Genomic DNA, 15,203 nt, shown 5'->3' with positions numbered 1-15,203 from the left:
TCAGTACTGAGCAGGACGAATGTGAAAGAAATTCCCACCCCAATGGAAACAAGAACCTTTTAAACCACAAATGACACCTCCTCCGAAATCCTTAGTCCATTTCAAGTGTGGAAAAGAGGGGCACCGAGCTGCAGAATACCATTCTCAGGCACTGGCTAAGAAACCAGACCGCCCATTGCGGGGAAAGCCTACGAAACCTGGCCAGCGCGGAAAGGAGACGGCCCTGACGAGTAGGGAGACCATAGAATCTCCGCCCCCTCCCTTCTTTGAGGAAAGCAGGAGGAACCATACTCATCCGGAAGCGATCCAGAGGATGAACCACTGGTAAGCAAACCAATTAAACCACTTCCCCTTCCCCTAAGACTGTTTATCCCCAACTGGGAGAGCGGGATGAAAATCTCAGCTTTAGTGGACTCGGGGTGAACCCGCTGTTTGATCAGCCCAACCTGGTAAGGAAGTTGAGGATTAATGTAAGGAAGCTGAAAAGCCCCATAGCTTTTTGCCAACTAGATGGGTCAATAGCAGGGGGGGGGGGGAGCCAGCTTCATTTGCCACTGAGCCTCTACAGATAGGCATTGGAAGCCACGAGGAAATGCTTACATTTATAGTGGCCCCTGGCATGGAATGGCCACTAATTCTGGGTCTTGCATGGCTGAAAAAATGGAACCCCCAAATTAATTGGAAGCAAGGCACCATAAGATGCACGTGACTTTTGCTGAGAATCCAGACAAAGAAACTGAGGGGGCAGAGCACCTAGAAACAGCAATGCCTGCTTACACTATGCCAACCCGGGGCATACCCAAAAAATACAAGGACTTGGCTGAGATTTTTAGTGAAAAAGCATCTGATGAGCTCCCCACCCCCGCACCGCTCCACTGACTGTGTGATGGAAATTCTACCCGGAGCCAAACTCCCTAAACCCTAGATGTATAGCACGTCCCCAAGGGAGCTGGAAGAACTGAGGGCATTCATTGAGAAAAACCTAGCAAAGGGTTTCATTGAACCAGCCCGGCCAAAAGTTGCAGCCCCAGTGTTATTTAGAGAGAAAAAAGATGGCGCTAAACGCCTATGTGTCGATTTTCAAAATTTGAATTCTATCAGGATGAAAAATATCCCCTCCCACTCATGAAGGATATGTTAGCACACTTAGCTAAAGGGAGAAATTTTTCAAACCTGGATTTAAGGGATACTACCGTATCAGAATTAAGGAGGGAGATGAATTGAAAACGGCATTTAACCCCCCCCCCCCTCTTGGATGCTATCAATTCAAGGTGCTCCCATTTGGGCTACAAGAGGCCCCTGCAGTATTTATGCAATTAATAAATGAAGTGTTGCAGGAGCATTTATATAAGGGCTGCATAGTCTATATTGATGACATTTTATTATATTCTGAGACCAAGGCAGAACATGTAAAACTAGTCCAGGCGGTTCTGAACAAATTTCGTTCTGCAAAACTTCATGCTAAACTCTCCAAATGTGAATTCCACCAAGAAAAAATTGATTACTTAGGATACCGCATTTCACACCAGGGCATAGAAATGGATCCTTCGAAAGTGCAATCGGTACGTGACTGGGAACCACCCAGAACACACAAACAGTTGCAAATCTTCCTGGGATTCACCAACTTTTACCGCCAGTTTATCCCCGCTTTCGCCCAAATTGCTCTCCCCATCACCAAGCTCTTAAAAACGAAGGGAGAGGGTAACCCGAAACCGAAGCAGCCTTTGAATTGCACAATGGAATGCCAAGCGGCATTTGAAAAACTTAAATGGCTGTTTTCAGCCGAATCAATCCTAAAGCACCCAGACACAGAGAAACCGTTCATCATACAAGCAGATCCTAGTGATGTGGCGATAGGAGTGGCCCTGCTTCAGAAAAATGAGAAAGACCAATTACAACCATGCGCTTACACATCCAAAAAATTGAATGAATCTGAGCAAAGGTGGGCCCATTTGGGAGAAAGAGGCTTATGCAGTTCGATGGGCCCTTTTAACCTGGAGACATTTCCTAGAGGGGAGTAAGATCCCTTTTGAAGTCTGGACGGATCATAAACATTTAGAAGCCCTAAAGACTCCAAGGAAACACTCTCCAAAACAAGTACGATGGGCTCAGTACTATAAACAGTTTGAATATTCGCTTTGATACTTCCCAAGGGGAAAAAAAAATTCTGGCAGATTCACTATCCTGGAAACCGCAATACAATAGTATGAAGCCAAACGTAATCAAACCCATGATACAAGACAATCAACTAGCCGTTAAAGTAACCACCAGATCCCAAGGAAAGCAAGACACTTTGGAGGACAGTGACACCACCCAAACTTTTAAACAAGCTTTGACCACCGATGAATGGCTTTTGAGCCACAAAGACAGCTGCCTGACGAAAGATAACCTAGCTTGGGTGGGAGTGAAGTTGTATGTTCCAGCTAGCCAAAGACTGTACTTAATGGAAAGGTGTCACGACTCCAGACTAGCAGGACACTTTGGTTTTGTAAAAACTTTACATCTAATTAAAAGGCAATTTTGGTGGCCATCACTAAAAAAAAGGACATAGAGAGCTATGAAGCCAGCTGTCCAATTTGTGCAGCAGCTAAAAGATGCCAAGGCAAAATGCCAGGACTGTTTCAAAAGGCAGCCGAGCCTTAAGCACCCTGGAAGGAGATTGCTATGGATTTTATTGTCGAACTACCAGAAAGCGTAGGGAATACTGTCATTTGGGTCGTAAAAGACTTGTTTTCAAAACAGACGCATTTCACACCGTGCCAAACGATCCCAAGTGCCAAAAGTCTAGCCAAGTTATTCCTGATACACATTTATCGCCTTCATGGAGCCCCGCAGAGAATCATCTCCGACAGAGGGGTCCAATTCACCTCAAAATTTTGGGGGGCATTCTTAAACTTACTTGGCACCACCCGAGGACTGAGCTCCAGTCACCAACCGTGCACCCATGGTCAAACTGGAAATCGGAACATGGTTCTAGAACAATACCTAAGATGTTTTATTAATTTTCAACAGGATAATGTTTTACCTTTTGCAGAAGTGGCCTTCAATAATGCTGCGCACTCAAGCACTGATTTCACCCCTTTTAGAGTAGCAACAGGCCAGGATTTCAACCCCATGCCCGAATTACCCACAGAAGAACCCACTATCCCCTCACTAAGAGAATGGATAGACAACCTACGAAACACACGGCCAGTGGTTAGATTAGAGTTACAAGAATCTAGAGAGGCTTTTAAAACTCAAGCTGACAAAAAAAGAGTAGATAGAGTATACTTATCTACAAAATTCCTGAAGTTGTTGTAATATAGTTCCTTATGTAGGTGTGGGTCACCCATGGCCCAGTGCATAACAGGGCATGCAGAGCCACGCTGAACCACACAGGAGAAAACAAACTCCTAAAACTCCATAACATCCTGATAGTTCATAACATAACATCCTGAGATGTGCCCTACCAATGATGCCCAGGATTTGACCATATATAGACAGAACTTCCCTGAACAGTAGATTAGAAATTGTACTTTTACAGGTTGTTTTTAATCACATGCTATTGCTCCTCCTGCCTTTGTCCTATCTCAATAAAAGGGGCTCCCAGGGTCCAATCTTGGTCACTCCATCCTGAGAAAGATCGTGTCCTGTCTTTTCTCCACATTGGCCTCATGGACGAACCACGGGAACGTTACATGAAGTCATTATAGTTATCAAAGAAATTAGGCCCAAATTTCATCAGGCCTTTCCCGATCACCAGAGTTATCAACCCAGAAACCGTAGAATTACTCCTTCCAAAGACACTCAGGCAAGTCCATCCAGTGTTTCACATTAGTTTACTCAAACGAGAAGTAATCTCACAACTCAGATCACCTGCACCTACACCTCCTGTTCCTACCATGATAGAAGGCGAACAACATTTTGAAATTAAGGAAATCCTGGACTCTAGGACCCACAGGGGGAAGACCCAATACTTAGTTGCTTGGAAGCATTTACCTTCATCCCAAAATGAATGGGTAGTGAAACACCACGTTAGGGCCCCTGCCCTTTTGGAAAAAAAAATCACTCCCAATACCCTGACAAACCTTGTTAAAATACTATGATGCAATTTCTTTTCCTATCTTTTCACAGGTGAATCTCTCCTTTTTCTAAAGAACGGCAGCATGTCACATCCCTAAAAGTGATACTGCCATTCAATTGGGAGGAGGGGGGGGGGCTCGGAATTAAATCACTAGCTGTATCTGTAACAACTGAGTTTTACAACTTTACAACTGGTTTCCTGTCACCAGAAAACTGAAGGTCCCAGCATCTCTGAAGGGACGTTTATGATGGCCTTGTGGGATATCTTACTTTAACGTCTAACTAGAGATAGCCATGGGAACATGTGTTATACACGACTCTCAGGGCAGAAGAGTTAAGGAAACATCTTCACACTTGTGTATTGGTCGGAATCTGCATTGGGACAAAAGGGAGGGGGTCATAATCAGTTAAATCCCACTTGTATTGCCTAAAGGGTTTCAGATGCTGCTTTGCTTCTAATGGTTTTCCATTCTGCTTGATTAAAGGTTCCTTTTGAAACAATCCGTTTCAAGAGTCTTTACTTTCTTAAGTTAGGAGAGGAGCCGTTACAAAAATAAATAAAATAAATGATAAGATGACTTTGAGGGCACCAGAAAGAAGGGAATGAGAGAAATTCATGGCTTATTGGGCACAGAAAATAATTTTAAAGATCTCTACGTTTATCTATAACCTCAACGGTGTCGTGAAAGAGGACACCAGTTTCTTCTACTGCTTTTCCTTCAGTTTCCTGAACTGAAACCGAGCAAAGGCCCCAGGAGTGACTCTTACCTGGTCAAAGAGGCTCATTCCAAGCACTGGCAAACAGGTGTAGACCATGTTGTAAAGGGTGATGAACCATTCATCGTACACAGTCTGCAGGGGAAGAAGGGGGGTGGGGGAAGAGGGGAGGACATGAGACAGGAAGGGGGAAGGGTACCAAACCTACAATCCGGAGATCAGTGGATAGAGGGGTGGGGGAGGCCCATGTTTCTTTCTGGATCCCTGTTGCTTAGCTGTAGTGTCCTCAAGGAGGCACAGAATTTATTTATTAATGTATATGACGCCCATCTGGCCTAGAGGGTTCCACCACAAAACCGCGCTCGACTAAACCGCGCCCGACTAAACCGCGTTGCTGACGTCATCAACAGGGCGACAACAGCGCGGAGACAGAAGCACGCTGTAAACCCTAAACCTAAAATTAACCCCTAAACCTAAACCTAACCCCCCTAAACCTAACCCTTAACCTAACCCTTAACCTAACCCTAAACCTAACCCTTAACCTAAACCTAACCCTTAACCTAACCCTTAACCTAACCCTAAACCTAACCCTTAACCTAACCCTAACCCTTAACCTAACCCTAAACCTAACCCTAAACCTAAACCTAACCCTAAACCTAACCCTTAACCTAACCCTAACCCTAACCCTTAACCTAACCCTAAACCTAACACTAACCCTTAACCTAACCCTAAACCTAACCCTTACCTTAAGTTGAATCGGCTTGCTTTCAAAGCGCTATTTAAAGCGCCCTTCTTTCTCCGCGCTGGCTGTTGTTGCCCTGTTGATGATGTCAGCGACGCGGTTTAACCGGGCGCGGCTTAGTCGAGCGCGGTTTTGACGGGTCACGGGCCTAGAGGCGGCTCTAATATCCCGCTCTTCTCCCTGTTTCCCCCTGCAGACAATTCTCTGCATCCTGGCTGTGGGTCAGTATAGTCTACATAGAGATCTTTGTAAACGAGCAACTGCTATGTTGGCTTGTAAGGTTGTCTCTACAGCAGAGAACCTGGTTTGTCAGTTGCCCTCTCTGCCTTTACTGAAAAAATGAGCCCTTTGGTTTGACCAAAGCCACGGCTGGGAGCAGAGGTCAGGCTCTGTGAGTGACCAGAGAAGGAATGTAAGGGAAGGACACCATAAAGCGCATGAACGAATGAATGAAACCGAGAGCAATAGAAGAAGGTAGTTGGTGCACACATGCAAGGAGGGGGGGGAGCCTAGATTTAACCATGGGTTGGACATCAAAAGGGAACGAAGGAGAATCAATGCAGAAGACAAACTTTGAAGGAGGAACAAAGAGGGTCGGGAAGAAAGCAGAACGCAGCCTTGCCTATAAGGCAGAAGGCCCCTCTGTTCGTCCAGCCATCTGTCACTCTATCTGTTGGCCTGTCTGTCGAAAGGGATTTGATGCGGCTGGCTTGGATAAGGGAAGGAGACTGGTCAGCCAGGGCCAAGCAACCCTTTTAATCCAGCCAGTGCATTGGAGGCTGTGTGTGCATGGGTAGTCCTTGACTTATGGCCGGTTGATTAATGACTGACTGAACTCATGGTGGACCTAGCCAGAGCTACGTAGGACTTGTTTTCAAGGTTACCATAGCTACGCAGAGTTGCACGCATCCCTGTGGTCATGTGATCATATTTTGGGTGCTTGGCAACCATACCACCTTTTATGATTGTTTATAATGTTTGCATCTCTCCCTCTCTCTGTTTTTTTTTTTTGTTTTTTTTTTGGTCAATTCTGACATTTACTTACAGTTTCCAGTAAAAAACACCCATTTGGGAGAATTGGCTTTTGTTACACCACAAAATAGGTTGAAAAATCAATAGCAATAGCAGTCAGACTTATATACCGCTTCATAGGGCTTTCAGCCCTCTCTAAGCGGTTTACAGAGTCAGCATATCGCCCCCAACAACAATCCAGGTCCTCATTTCACCCACCTCGGAAGGATGGAAGGCTGAGTCAACCTTGAGCCGGTGAGATTAGAACAGCCGAACTGCAGATAACAGTCAGCTGAAGTGGCCTGCAGTACTGCACCCTAACCACTGTGCCACCTCGGCTCTATATCAATCAGGTGTGGCCATGTGATGCCTTGACTTATCACCACAGTTCTGGGTTCGATAATGGTCAAAAGTCGAGGCCTCCTTTCCAGCAATTCTTTCCTTTCTCTCTGCAGGGTGTTGTGTGATGTGCAAAGCCGAGCTGTGTGGTTAGTGTCCCAGTCCCCACCCTGGCCAAGGGCACACGCGTGTGACATGCCGATCCACACGGAGAAGCTACAGGGAGGGGCGACTTTCCATGGCAACGGAGTCCAGGACCAAAAATTGTGAGCACAAGTTACAATTACTTGACTCTCACGTCAGTGAAAGGGAAAAGCTTCCGGATGGTAAATTTCTATGTGACAGTAACTAGAAAGATTGTGGATTCTCTGTGTGGCTTTGAGAGGTTGGAGAGGAGCCTCCTATGGCTGAAACTGAGCTGGCTTTCTCCCTGCAGACGAGGGTGTTCTGGCATCGCCTGCTGTCCTGGCAAAGGGCTCACGGTCACTAATCAGCCCCTCATCTGGAAGTCCGGCAGGAAAAGAGATGCCTGGTCTTGCCGGGCTCTAGACCTGCCCTTGACCATTGGCTGGAGCAGGCCAGGGAAATGCTCCACCCACCCCCTCACCCTCCCCAGTCGGCTGCTTCCGGGGGGTGGGGGGAGCCTGGGCTCAGCGGAGGCGAGTACCTGGGCGGAGAAACCGGAGAAGAAGCCGAACCAGAAGTGCACCAGCGTGAAGGCAAAGTTTTTGTAGAAGAAGTAAGACAGGAACTTGCACATGCGGATGTACGACCACCGGCCGTGGACCAGCAGCAGCCGCTGCAGGTAGCGGAACTGAGCGAAGGAGAAGTCGCTGGACATCACCGCCTGCATCCCCTCCTGGCCACTTATGCCCACGCCGATGTGAGCAGCTAGAAGACCAAATGGGAAGGCCCTCAGCAGGGAGCGGGAGCAGGAGAGGCATCCACCCGTCCCACGGCGACTGCGCTTGGCCTCCCAAGCCCAGAGAAACGGGGCCCAGGAAGGCTCGGACAGAGATGGCCCTCAAGGGAATGGCCAAGGCGCTGCTGGGCCTCCAAAAGCAGAGAGAGGGCGACCCACGGCCACCCCGCTGTATTTGCTTCCCGGTCCCTGCCCAGAGTCCCTCTGCTTCTGCAGCTTCTCCCCCGGGCCTGGCCGAGAGCCGGGCCACCTACCACACTCACTTTTGATCATGCCGACATCGTTGGCGCCATCCCCGATGGCCAGGGTGACGGCTTTCCTGTGCTTCTTCACCAGGTCCACCACCTGGGCCTTCTGCAGCGGAGTCACCCGGCAGCAGATGACTGTTTTGCACAGGCAGGCCGTCTCCACCAGCAACTCCGAGAGCTCCCCCTCCAGCGCATGAGCCTGCCAGGGGCACAGAGCGTGCAGGAGAGGGTGGTCCTTCTCCCGAGGCTGGAGGGCAAAGCGCTCGGGAAGAGGCCAACAACGGTCCTGGGTCGAGTGAAGGGCCAGACTGCCCCACTTCCCTTGTCTGTCCTCAACTGGCACTTATACCTCCTCACCTCACTTATTCAATCAATTTACATGGCTGCCCTCCTCACAGCATCAGCAAAACATAAGAAACCTACAGTGGTTGCCAAAACCAACCCCCCGCCCCCCAGCAGTAACAACCCACCTGGAACACATCCAAGTCTTTGGTGCCATGTGACTGGCAGGATCGGGACCAGCCTGGCCTCGGGGGACAGGGCGTGCCAATGTGGGCCAAGTGCTAGGAGGGCTGCGGGCCCCTGTTTGCCCCCGTCTGTTGCCACCTTACCAAGCTGTGCCCATTAATGATCAGGCCGTAGTCTCCGCTGGCGGGCTCTTTGTTCCAGAAGCCGGAGGAGGTCGATCTCTCGATGTCCAGTTCTTCCGTCCTCACTTCAAGATCTATTTGCATCCGGTCCTTTGCTGCCCTGGAAGAGAAGCAACACGGTGGGCCCCGGGGGCACGAAGGGAGAATTGGGGGTGGTGGTGTCCTGTCCACGCAGGGTGCCCCTTGGTGCTCCTGTGGACGGGGCCAGGAGGATGAGCCCCCGGAAATGACTGTGTGCCCTTGCCAAGGCTGGAGGGGGGCAGTAGGGGGCCCTCAGGCTCACTTGTGTGCTGTCAGAGCCCCAGCACCGTGGCCCGACCAGCGCCCGGTTCCTGCCCCAACCCTCTCCCCCCCTGAGCTGCGAATGGAGCCACTGCTGCCTTGATGGTCCACTCTTAGGGCCAGTCTCCCTGTTCTTGAGCTGTATTTGCTCCGGGCGGTTCCCCGGCTGCCTCCCCCACTCAGGGGCCCCAGGCAAGAGAAAGCCAAGAGGAGAAGGTCTGAATGAGCCCTCCACTTGAGAAGCAGCCTCTGCCAGCAGCCTCGGCTGATCCCCCTGCCTCAGTTCCCCCTTGAGAAATGGCTGGGTGGACACCATCGCCCCATAATGGCCTTTCACAACACCAGAACCTTTGCATCTGACACCAGAGAAGCACATTGGACAAAGGCAGCTGGCAGAGTTGGGGAGTGGTGGCCTACCCACCCATCCACCGCCCGCTTTGAGATGCGGGGCAGCCCAGAAACGGGGTGGATCAGTGAGAGGACCCCCTTCCTGCCTGGGAGTCCTAAGGAAGCAATCCATTAGACACCCAAGGTGAGTCGGGGGAGCGGGGAGACTGAGACCCTCTCAGTCCCTCCAGGAATTGGCTGGAGAAAGTTCTCCCTCAGCCTCCTTCCCTGCTAGCTGCTCTCCCTGCTCAGGACAGCTGCCCTCCCTCCCAGATGGGCCTGGGAGCGAAGGGGCTGCAAGGGAGGCCCCGGGAGGTGTGTGTGCGCCTCTCTCTTTCCCTCTCCCACCTGAGCTCCAGCTCCACTTCCTCCCAGCTGTCTCCGTGAATGATGAAGATGTCCTTCATGGCATCATACAGCATGTTGCAGGAATAGCCGATGTTCACTGCGGTCTCTGGAAAAACAGACACGCACCACCACCACCCGGTCCATTATTTTCAGCAAGGAGAAAGATACCCCCCTCCTTTCCCCATAGGGAGCCCCCAGCTCTGCACCCAGGAAGTTGGCACGCCAGGCCAAAGGGAGATGGATCTTCTGTGGCTGGATAATCTTCATTCTTTGCTGGCCTCCCTTGGCTCAGCCACATCCACGCCCAGCTCTTCTCTCTGCCCCACCAGCCATTTTTCTTGCCCACGTGTGGAGCCCATTTCTCTCTTCTGTTCCTCAAAGATGAGGTGACTTCCCTGCTTCCCCCCTGCCCCCCTTCTTCCCCCCTCCTCTCCTGATCCTGACTCCCAGACGCCAGAGATCTGTTAGGAAAACTGGCCAGTCTGTCGCTTTGCCCCCAAGGGCCCCGAGGAAAGCGTCTGTCCAGAAGCAGTGGCTCCGAAGCAAGGAAGGGACACTCCCCCTGGTTCTCCCAACGGGGGATCCGCAGGGGGGGGGCAGAAGCCCTGAAAGCAGCCCCTGGTCATCCTCTTAAGAGTTTGGGCCTCGGGCCTCCCGCCACTTTCCCCAGCCCGTACCTTGCTTGTCACCGGTGAGCACCCAGATTTTAATGTGTGCCCTTCCCAGGATCTCGATGGTCTGGGGGACCCCTTCCTGCAGCTTGTCCTCCACGGCGGTGGCGCCAAGCAGCTGGGGAGAGAAGGGAGGGGGAGCTGAGAGGGGCGGTGGGGAGCCTCTCCAAGGTGCTGGTGCTTCATGCATCAGCAAGCCCCCAGCCTCCTGTGGCCAGGCCAGCCACTCAGCAGTCACGGTGGCTGCGTTGGTGTGCCGGGAAAGGGCGGAGGGAGTCATCAGAGCAGGGCCAGACTAGGCAATGAAAACCCTAACCCTCACCGATGCCGCGTAGCTTTGGGGAAGCCAAACATTTTAAGAGCAATAGCAATAGCAATAGCAGTAGACTTATATACCACTTCATAGGCCTTTCAGGCCTCTCTAAGCGGTTTACAGAGAGTCAGCATATCGCCCCCAACAATCTGGGTCCTCATTTTACCCACCTCGGAAGGATGGAAGGCTGAGTCAACCCTGAGCCGGTGAGATTTGAACCGCTGAACTGCTGATCTAGCAGTAGCCTGCAGTGCTGCATTTAACCACTGCGCCACCTTGGCTCGCAGGCTGGAACTCCTATGGTGCCCCGAGAGATTGGCCAGCGGAAGAACCGCAAGGAAAGGGCCCCAGCTCTGAGCAGGGCAGGGGAAGCACTTCCAGATTGATGGGATGTGTGTATTGCATCTTGGCTTGCGAGGGAACTCCTCAATTAGACATCTGAAGGCATGCGAGTGCTGGTAAAAGGTGACGGGTGGCCTGCAAGGAAGGCCCGTTTCTCTAAAGTGGTGAAAACCGTGGACAGTACCTGGGAGCAAGTGTTGGACATGTCGGTTTCATGCGGTGGAGCTTAAGAAGCACAAGTGTTAAACAGAGCAGCATGAATGGGCGACGCACAATGGATCTGAGCACAAGAAGGTGAGGTGAGCGGGGAGGAAAAGAGGAAGGGCCCAATGGCCAACGGCTGAGCGAAGGAAAGGCAGAGGAGCCCAGAGGGAGGGAGGAGATCACAGAGGGAGGAGACACGATCCTCCAGACAGAGGGAGAGAGGGAGAGAGAGGGAGCGAGGGGGGAGGGAGACAGAGGGAGAGAGAGAGGGAGGGAAAGGGGGAGAGAGGGGGGGAAAGAGAGAGAGGGAAGGAGGGAGAGGGAGAGAGAGGGAGGGAAAGGGGGAGAGAGAGGGGGAGAGAGAGGGAGGGAAAGGGGGAGAGAGAGGGGGAGAGGGGGAAAGAGAGAGAGGGAGAGAGGGAGGGAGAGAGGGAGGGAGAGAGAGGGAGAGAGAGGGGGGAGGGAGGGAGAGAGGGAAAGGGGGAGAGAGAGAGGGAGAGGGGAAAAGAGGGAGGGAGGGAGAGGGAAAGAGAGAGGGAGAGAGAGGGAGAGAGGGAGGGAAAGGGAGAGAGGGAGGGAGAGAGAGAGGGAGGGAGAGAGAGGGAGAGAGCGAGGGAGAGGGAGAGAGAGGGAGAGAGGGGGGGAGGGAGGGAGAGAGGGAAAGGGGGAGAGAGAGAGGGAGGGAAAGGGGGAGAGAGAGAGGGAGGGAAAGGGGGAGAGAGAGAGGGAAAGAGAGAGAGGGAAGGAGGGAGAGGGAGAGAGAGGGAGGGAAAGGGGGAGAGAGAGGGGGAGAGGGGGAAAGAGAGAGAGGGAGAGAGGGAGGGAGAGAGAGAGGGAGGGAGGGAGAGGGAGAGAGAGGGAGAGAGAGGGAGGGAGAGAGGGAAAGGGGGAGAGAGAGAGGGAGAGGGGAAAAGAGGGAGGGAGGGAGAGGGAAAGAGAGAGGGAGAGAGAGGGAGAGAGGGAGGGAAAGGGGGAGAGAGAGAGGGAAAGAGAGAGAGGGAAGGAGGGAGAGGGAGAGAGAGGGAGGGGGGAGGGAGAGAGGGGGAGAGAGAGGGAGGGAAAGGGGGAGAGAGGGGGAGAGGGGGAAAGAGAGAGAGAGGGAGAGAGGGAGGGAGAGAGAGAGAGGGAGGGAGAGAGAGGGAGAGAGAGGGGGGAGGGAGGGAGAGAGGGAAAGGGGGAGAGAGAGAGGGAGAGGGGAAAAGAGGGAGGGAGGGAGAGGGAAAGAGAGAGGGAGAGAGAGGGAGAGAGGGAGGGAAAGGGGGAGAGGGAGAGGGAGAGGGGGAAAGAGAGGGAGGGAGAGAGAGAGGGAGAGAGAGAGGGAGGGGGGAGGGAGAGAGAGAGAGGGAGGGAAAGGGGGAGAGAGAGAGGGAGAGGGGAAAAGAGGGAGGGAGGGAGAGGGAAAGAGAGAGGGAGAGAGAGGGAGAGAGGGAGGGAAAGGGGGAGAGGGAGGGAAAGAGAGAGAGGGAGAGAGGGAGGGAGAGAGAGGGAGAGAGAGGGGGGAGGGAGGGAGAGAGGGAAAGGGGGAGAGAGAGAGGGAGGGAAAGGGGGAGAGAGAGAGGGAGGGAAAGGGGGAGAGAGAGAGGGAAAGAGAGAGAGGGAAGGAGGGAGAGGGAGAGAGAGGGAGGGAAAGGGGGGAGAGAGAGGGGGAGAGGGGGAAAGAGAGAGAGGGAGAGAGGGAGGGAGAGAGAGAGGGAGGGAGGGAGAGGGAGAGAGAGGGAGAGAGAGGGAGGGAGAGAGGGAAAGGGGGAGAGAGAGAGGGAGAGGGGAAAAGAGGGAGGGAGGGAGAGGGAAAGAGAGAGGGAGAGAGAGGGAGAGAGGGAGGGAAAGGGGGAGAGAGAGGGAAAGAGAGAGAGGGAAGGAGGGAGAGGGAGAGAGAGGGAGGGAAAGGGGGAGAGAGAGGGGGAGAGAGAGGGAGGGAAAGGGGGAGAGAGAGGGGGAGAGGGGGAAAGAGAGAGAGGGAGAGAGGGAGGGAGAGAGAGAGGGAGGGAGAGAGAGGGAGAGAGAGGGGGGAGGGAGGGAGAGAGGGAAAGGGGGAGAGAGAGAGGGAGAGGGGAAAAGAGGGAGGGAGGGAGAGGGAAAGAGAGAGGGAGAGAGAGGGAGAGAGGGAGGGAAAGGGGGAGAGGGAGAGGGAGAGGGGGAAAGAGAGGGAGGGAGAGAGAGAGGGAGAGAGAGAGGGAGGGGGGAGGGAGAGAGAGAGAGGGAGGGAAAGGGGGAAAGAGAGAGGGAGAGGGGGAAAGAGAGGGAGGGAGAGGGAGAGAGAGGGAGGGAGAGAGAGAGAGAGGGAGGGAGAGGGAGAGGATGCTTACAGATCCGAAGGCAGCTCAGGGCAAAGGGGGAGTGGCAGTGGGGACGGAAAGGCAGGCAGAAGCATCGAGAGGGAGTTGGTGTAAAGAGGGCTGGGGTCCGTCCTTCTGTTTCCCTTGTGCCTTGAATGTCCTTGCCTGGAGACCTTCTGGCTCCTTCCCTGCACTGCAGGCCACAAGGCTCACCTTGGAAAGCACGGCCTGTGTGCTTGCGCCCTGTGCCCAGCGCACTCTTTCTCCACACTGACAGTGCTGGAGAAAATAAAGAGGGTCCCTGGGGTCTCCTCCCCCGTGATAAGCTTGATCTGGGCTCATCCATCCAAGCGGGATCAAGTTCTGGGGAATCTGCCTGGAATTCACCCTGTTGCAGCTGAAGATTCCCCTCTCTCTGCGCGTGAGGATGGGTGTTTAATTGTGTAATTATGCTTGTTAGCTGCCCGGCACAGGGTCCTCAAGAAGAGCCCTGGAGGAGACATTCCTTGACCACCAAATCTTTCAGCAGCAGGACTTGGTGCCACAGGTGCTGGGTGACTCAGAGGGGGGGGGGCATTGGGAATTGCGCTCTACATGGGGCTGCCCTTGAAGAGTGTTCGAAGACTCCAGTTAGTCCAGAACGCAGCCGCGCGAGCGATTATGGGTGCACCCAGATACACCCACGTCACACCTATCCTCCACGAGCTGCACTGGCTACCCATTGGTCTCCGAATCCGCTTCAAGGTGCTGGTCGCTACCTATAAAGCCCTACATGGCATCGGACCTGGGTACCTGAGAGACCGCCTCCTGCCGACTACCTCCCATAGACCGATTACCTCCCTCAGACCGATCAGATCTCACAGGTTAGGTCTCCTCCGGATTCCATCTGCCAGCCAATGTCGGCTGGTGACCCCCCGGGGGAGAGCCTTCTCTGTTGCAGCTCCAGCTCTCTGGAACGATCTCCCCGTGGAGATCCGGACCCTCACTACGCTCCCGGCCTTCCGCAAAGCCACCAAGTCCTGGCTGCTCCAGCAGGCCTGGGGGCTTGTGAAACATCCAGCCCCACGGAAACTGTGAATGCTGCGGTTCTGTTTTTAAAGTGTTGTCTTTGTCTAGTTTCCCCCCTTTCCCTTGTCTATTGTGAGCCGCCCGGAGTCCTTCGGGAGTGGGCGGCATACAAGACAAATCAAATCAAAATCAAATCAAATCAAATCAAAATCCCCTGGGCAGGAATGGCAGCAGGGGGCTCCCGATTGGCATTGGCTGGGGCTGGTGGACGGGCTGAGCTACCCCTGTGCCAGTTTCCTGCCTACCTGCAGATCCCTCTCGATCTCCTCGTACACTTTGGACAGCTTTCCCTCTCGGTCGTGCAAGCTGATGTTCGCCTTGTGGTGACGCTTCCGCCAGTCCTCAAAGTAAGACTCCTCCAGGTGTCGGTAAGCCACCACCAAGGTCCGCAAACCTTCCCCAGCAAACTCCTAGGAAGAGAGCAGGCTGAGTGTCCCAAATCAGCCACAGGAGGGGGGGGGAAGAGGGGGTCAAATTCTTCTACGAAGACCGGAGGGCAGGACAGGAAACGATGGAGGGAAACTCATCAAGGAGAGCAGCAACTTGGAACTCGGGAGAGACTTCCTAACAGGGAGGACAATGGAACGGCTTCCCTCCAGAGGTTTTGGGTGATTCATCACT

The 15,203-nt window shown here is 53.1% G+C and overlaps 1 protein-coding gene across 2 annotated transcripts in view; it reads right to left on the bottom strand.

The window, feature by feature from the left end:
- The window catches only part of ATP8B2 (ATPase phospholipid transporting 8B2), a 71,379-nt gene that overhangs the window by 13,538 nt on the left and 42,638 nt on the right, over positions 1-15,203 (bottom strand). For both annotated transcript variants that reach the window (XM_032214363.1, XM_032214362.1), the window contains exons 18-24: positions 14,828-14,992; positions 10,386-10,497; positions 9,709-9,814; positions 8,653-8,791; positions 8,057-8,240; positions 7,539-7,762; positions 4,831-4,914 (exon numbers count right to left, since the gene is read on the bottom strand). In XM_032214363.1, coding sequence (XP_032070254.1) covers positions 4,831-4,914; positions 7,539-7,762; positions 8,057-8,240; positions 8,653-8,791; positions 9,709-9,814; positions 10,386-10,497; positions 14,828-14,992 — 1,014 coding nt within the window. The remainder of the gene's footprint in view (positions 1-4,830; positions 4,915-7,538; positions 7,763-8,056; positions 8,241-8,652; positions 8,792-9,708; positions 9,815-10,385; positions 10,498-14,827; positions 14,993-15,203) is intronic.

This window comes from Thamnophis elegans, chromosome 3 (assembly GCF_009769535.1).
Source record: "Thamnophis elegans isolate rThaEle1 chromosome 3, rThaEle1.pri, whole genome shotgun sequence".
Taxonomy (NCBI): Eukaryota; Metazoa; Chordata; class Lepidosauria; order Squamata; family Colubridae; genus Thamnophis; species Thamnophis elegans.
This window is presented reverse-complemented; position numbering and strand designations above follow the sequence as displayed.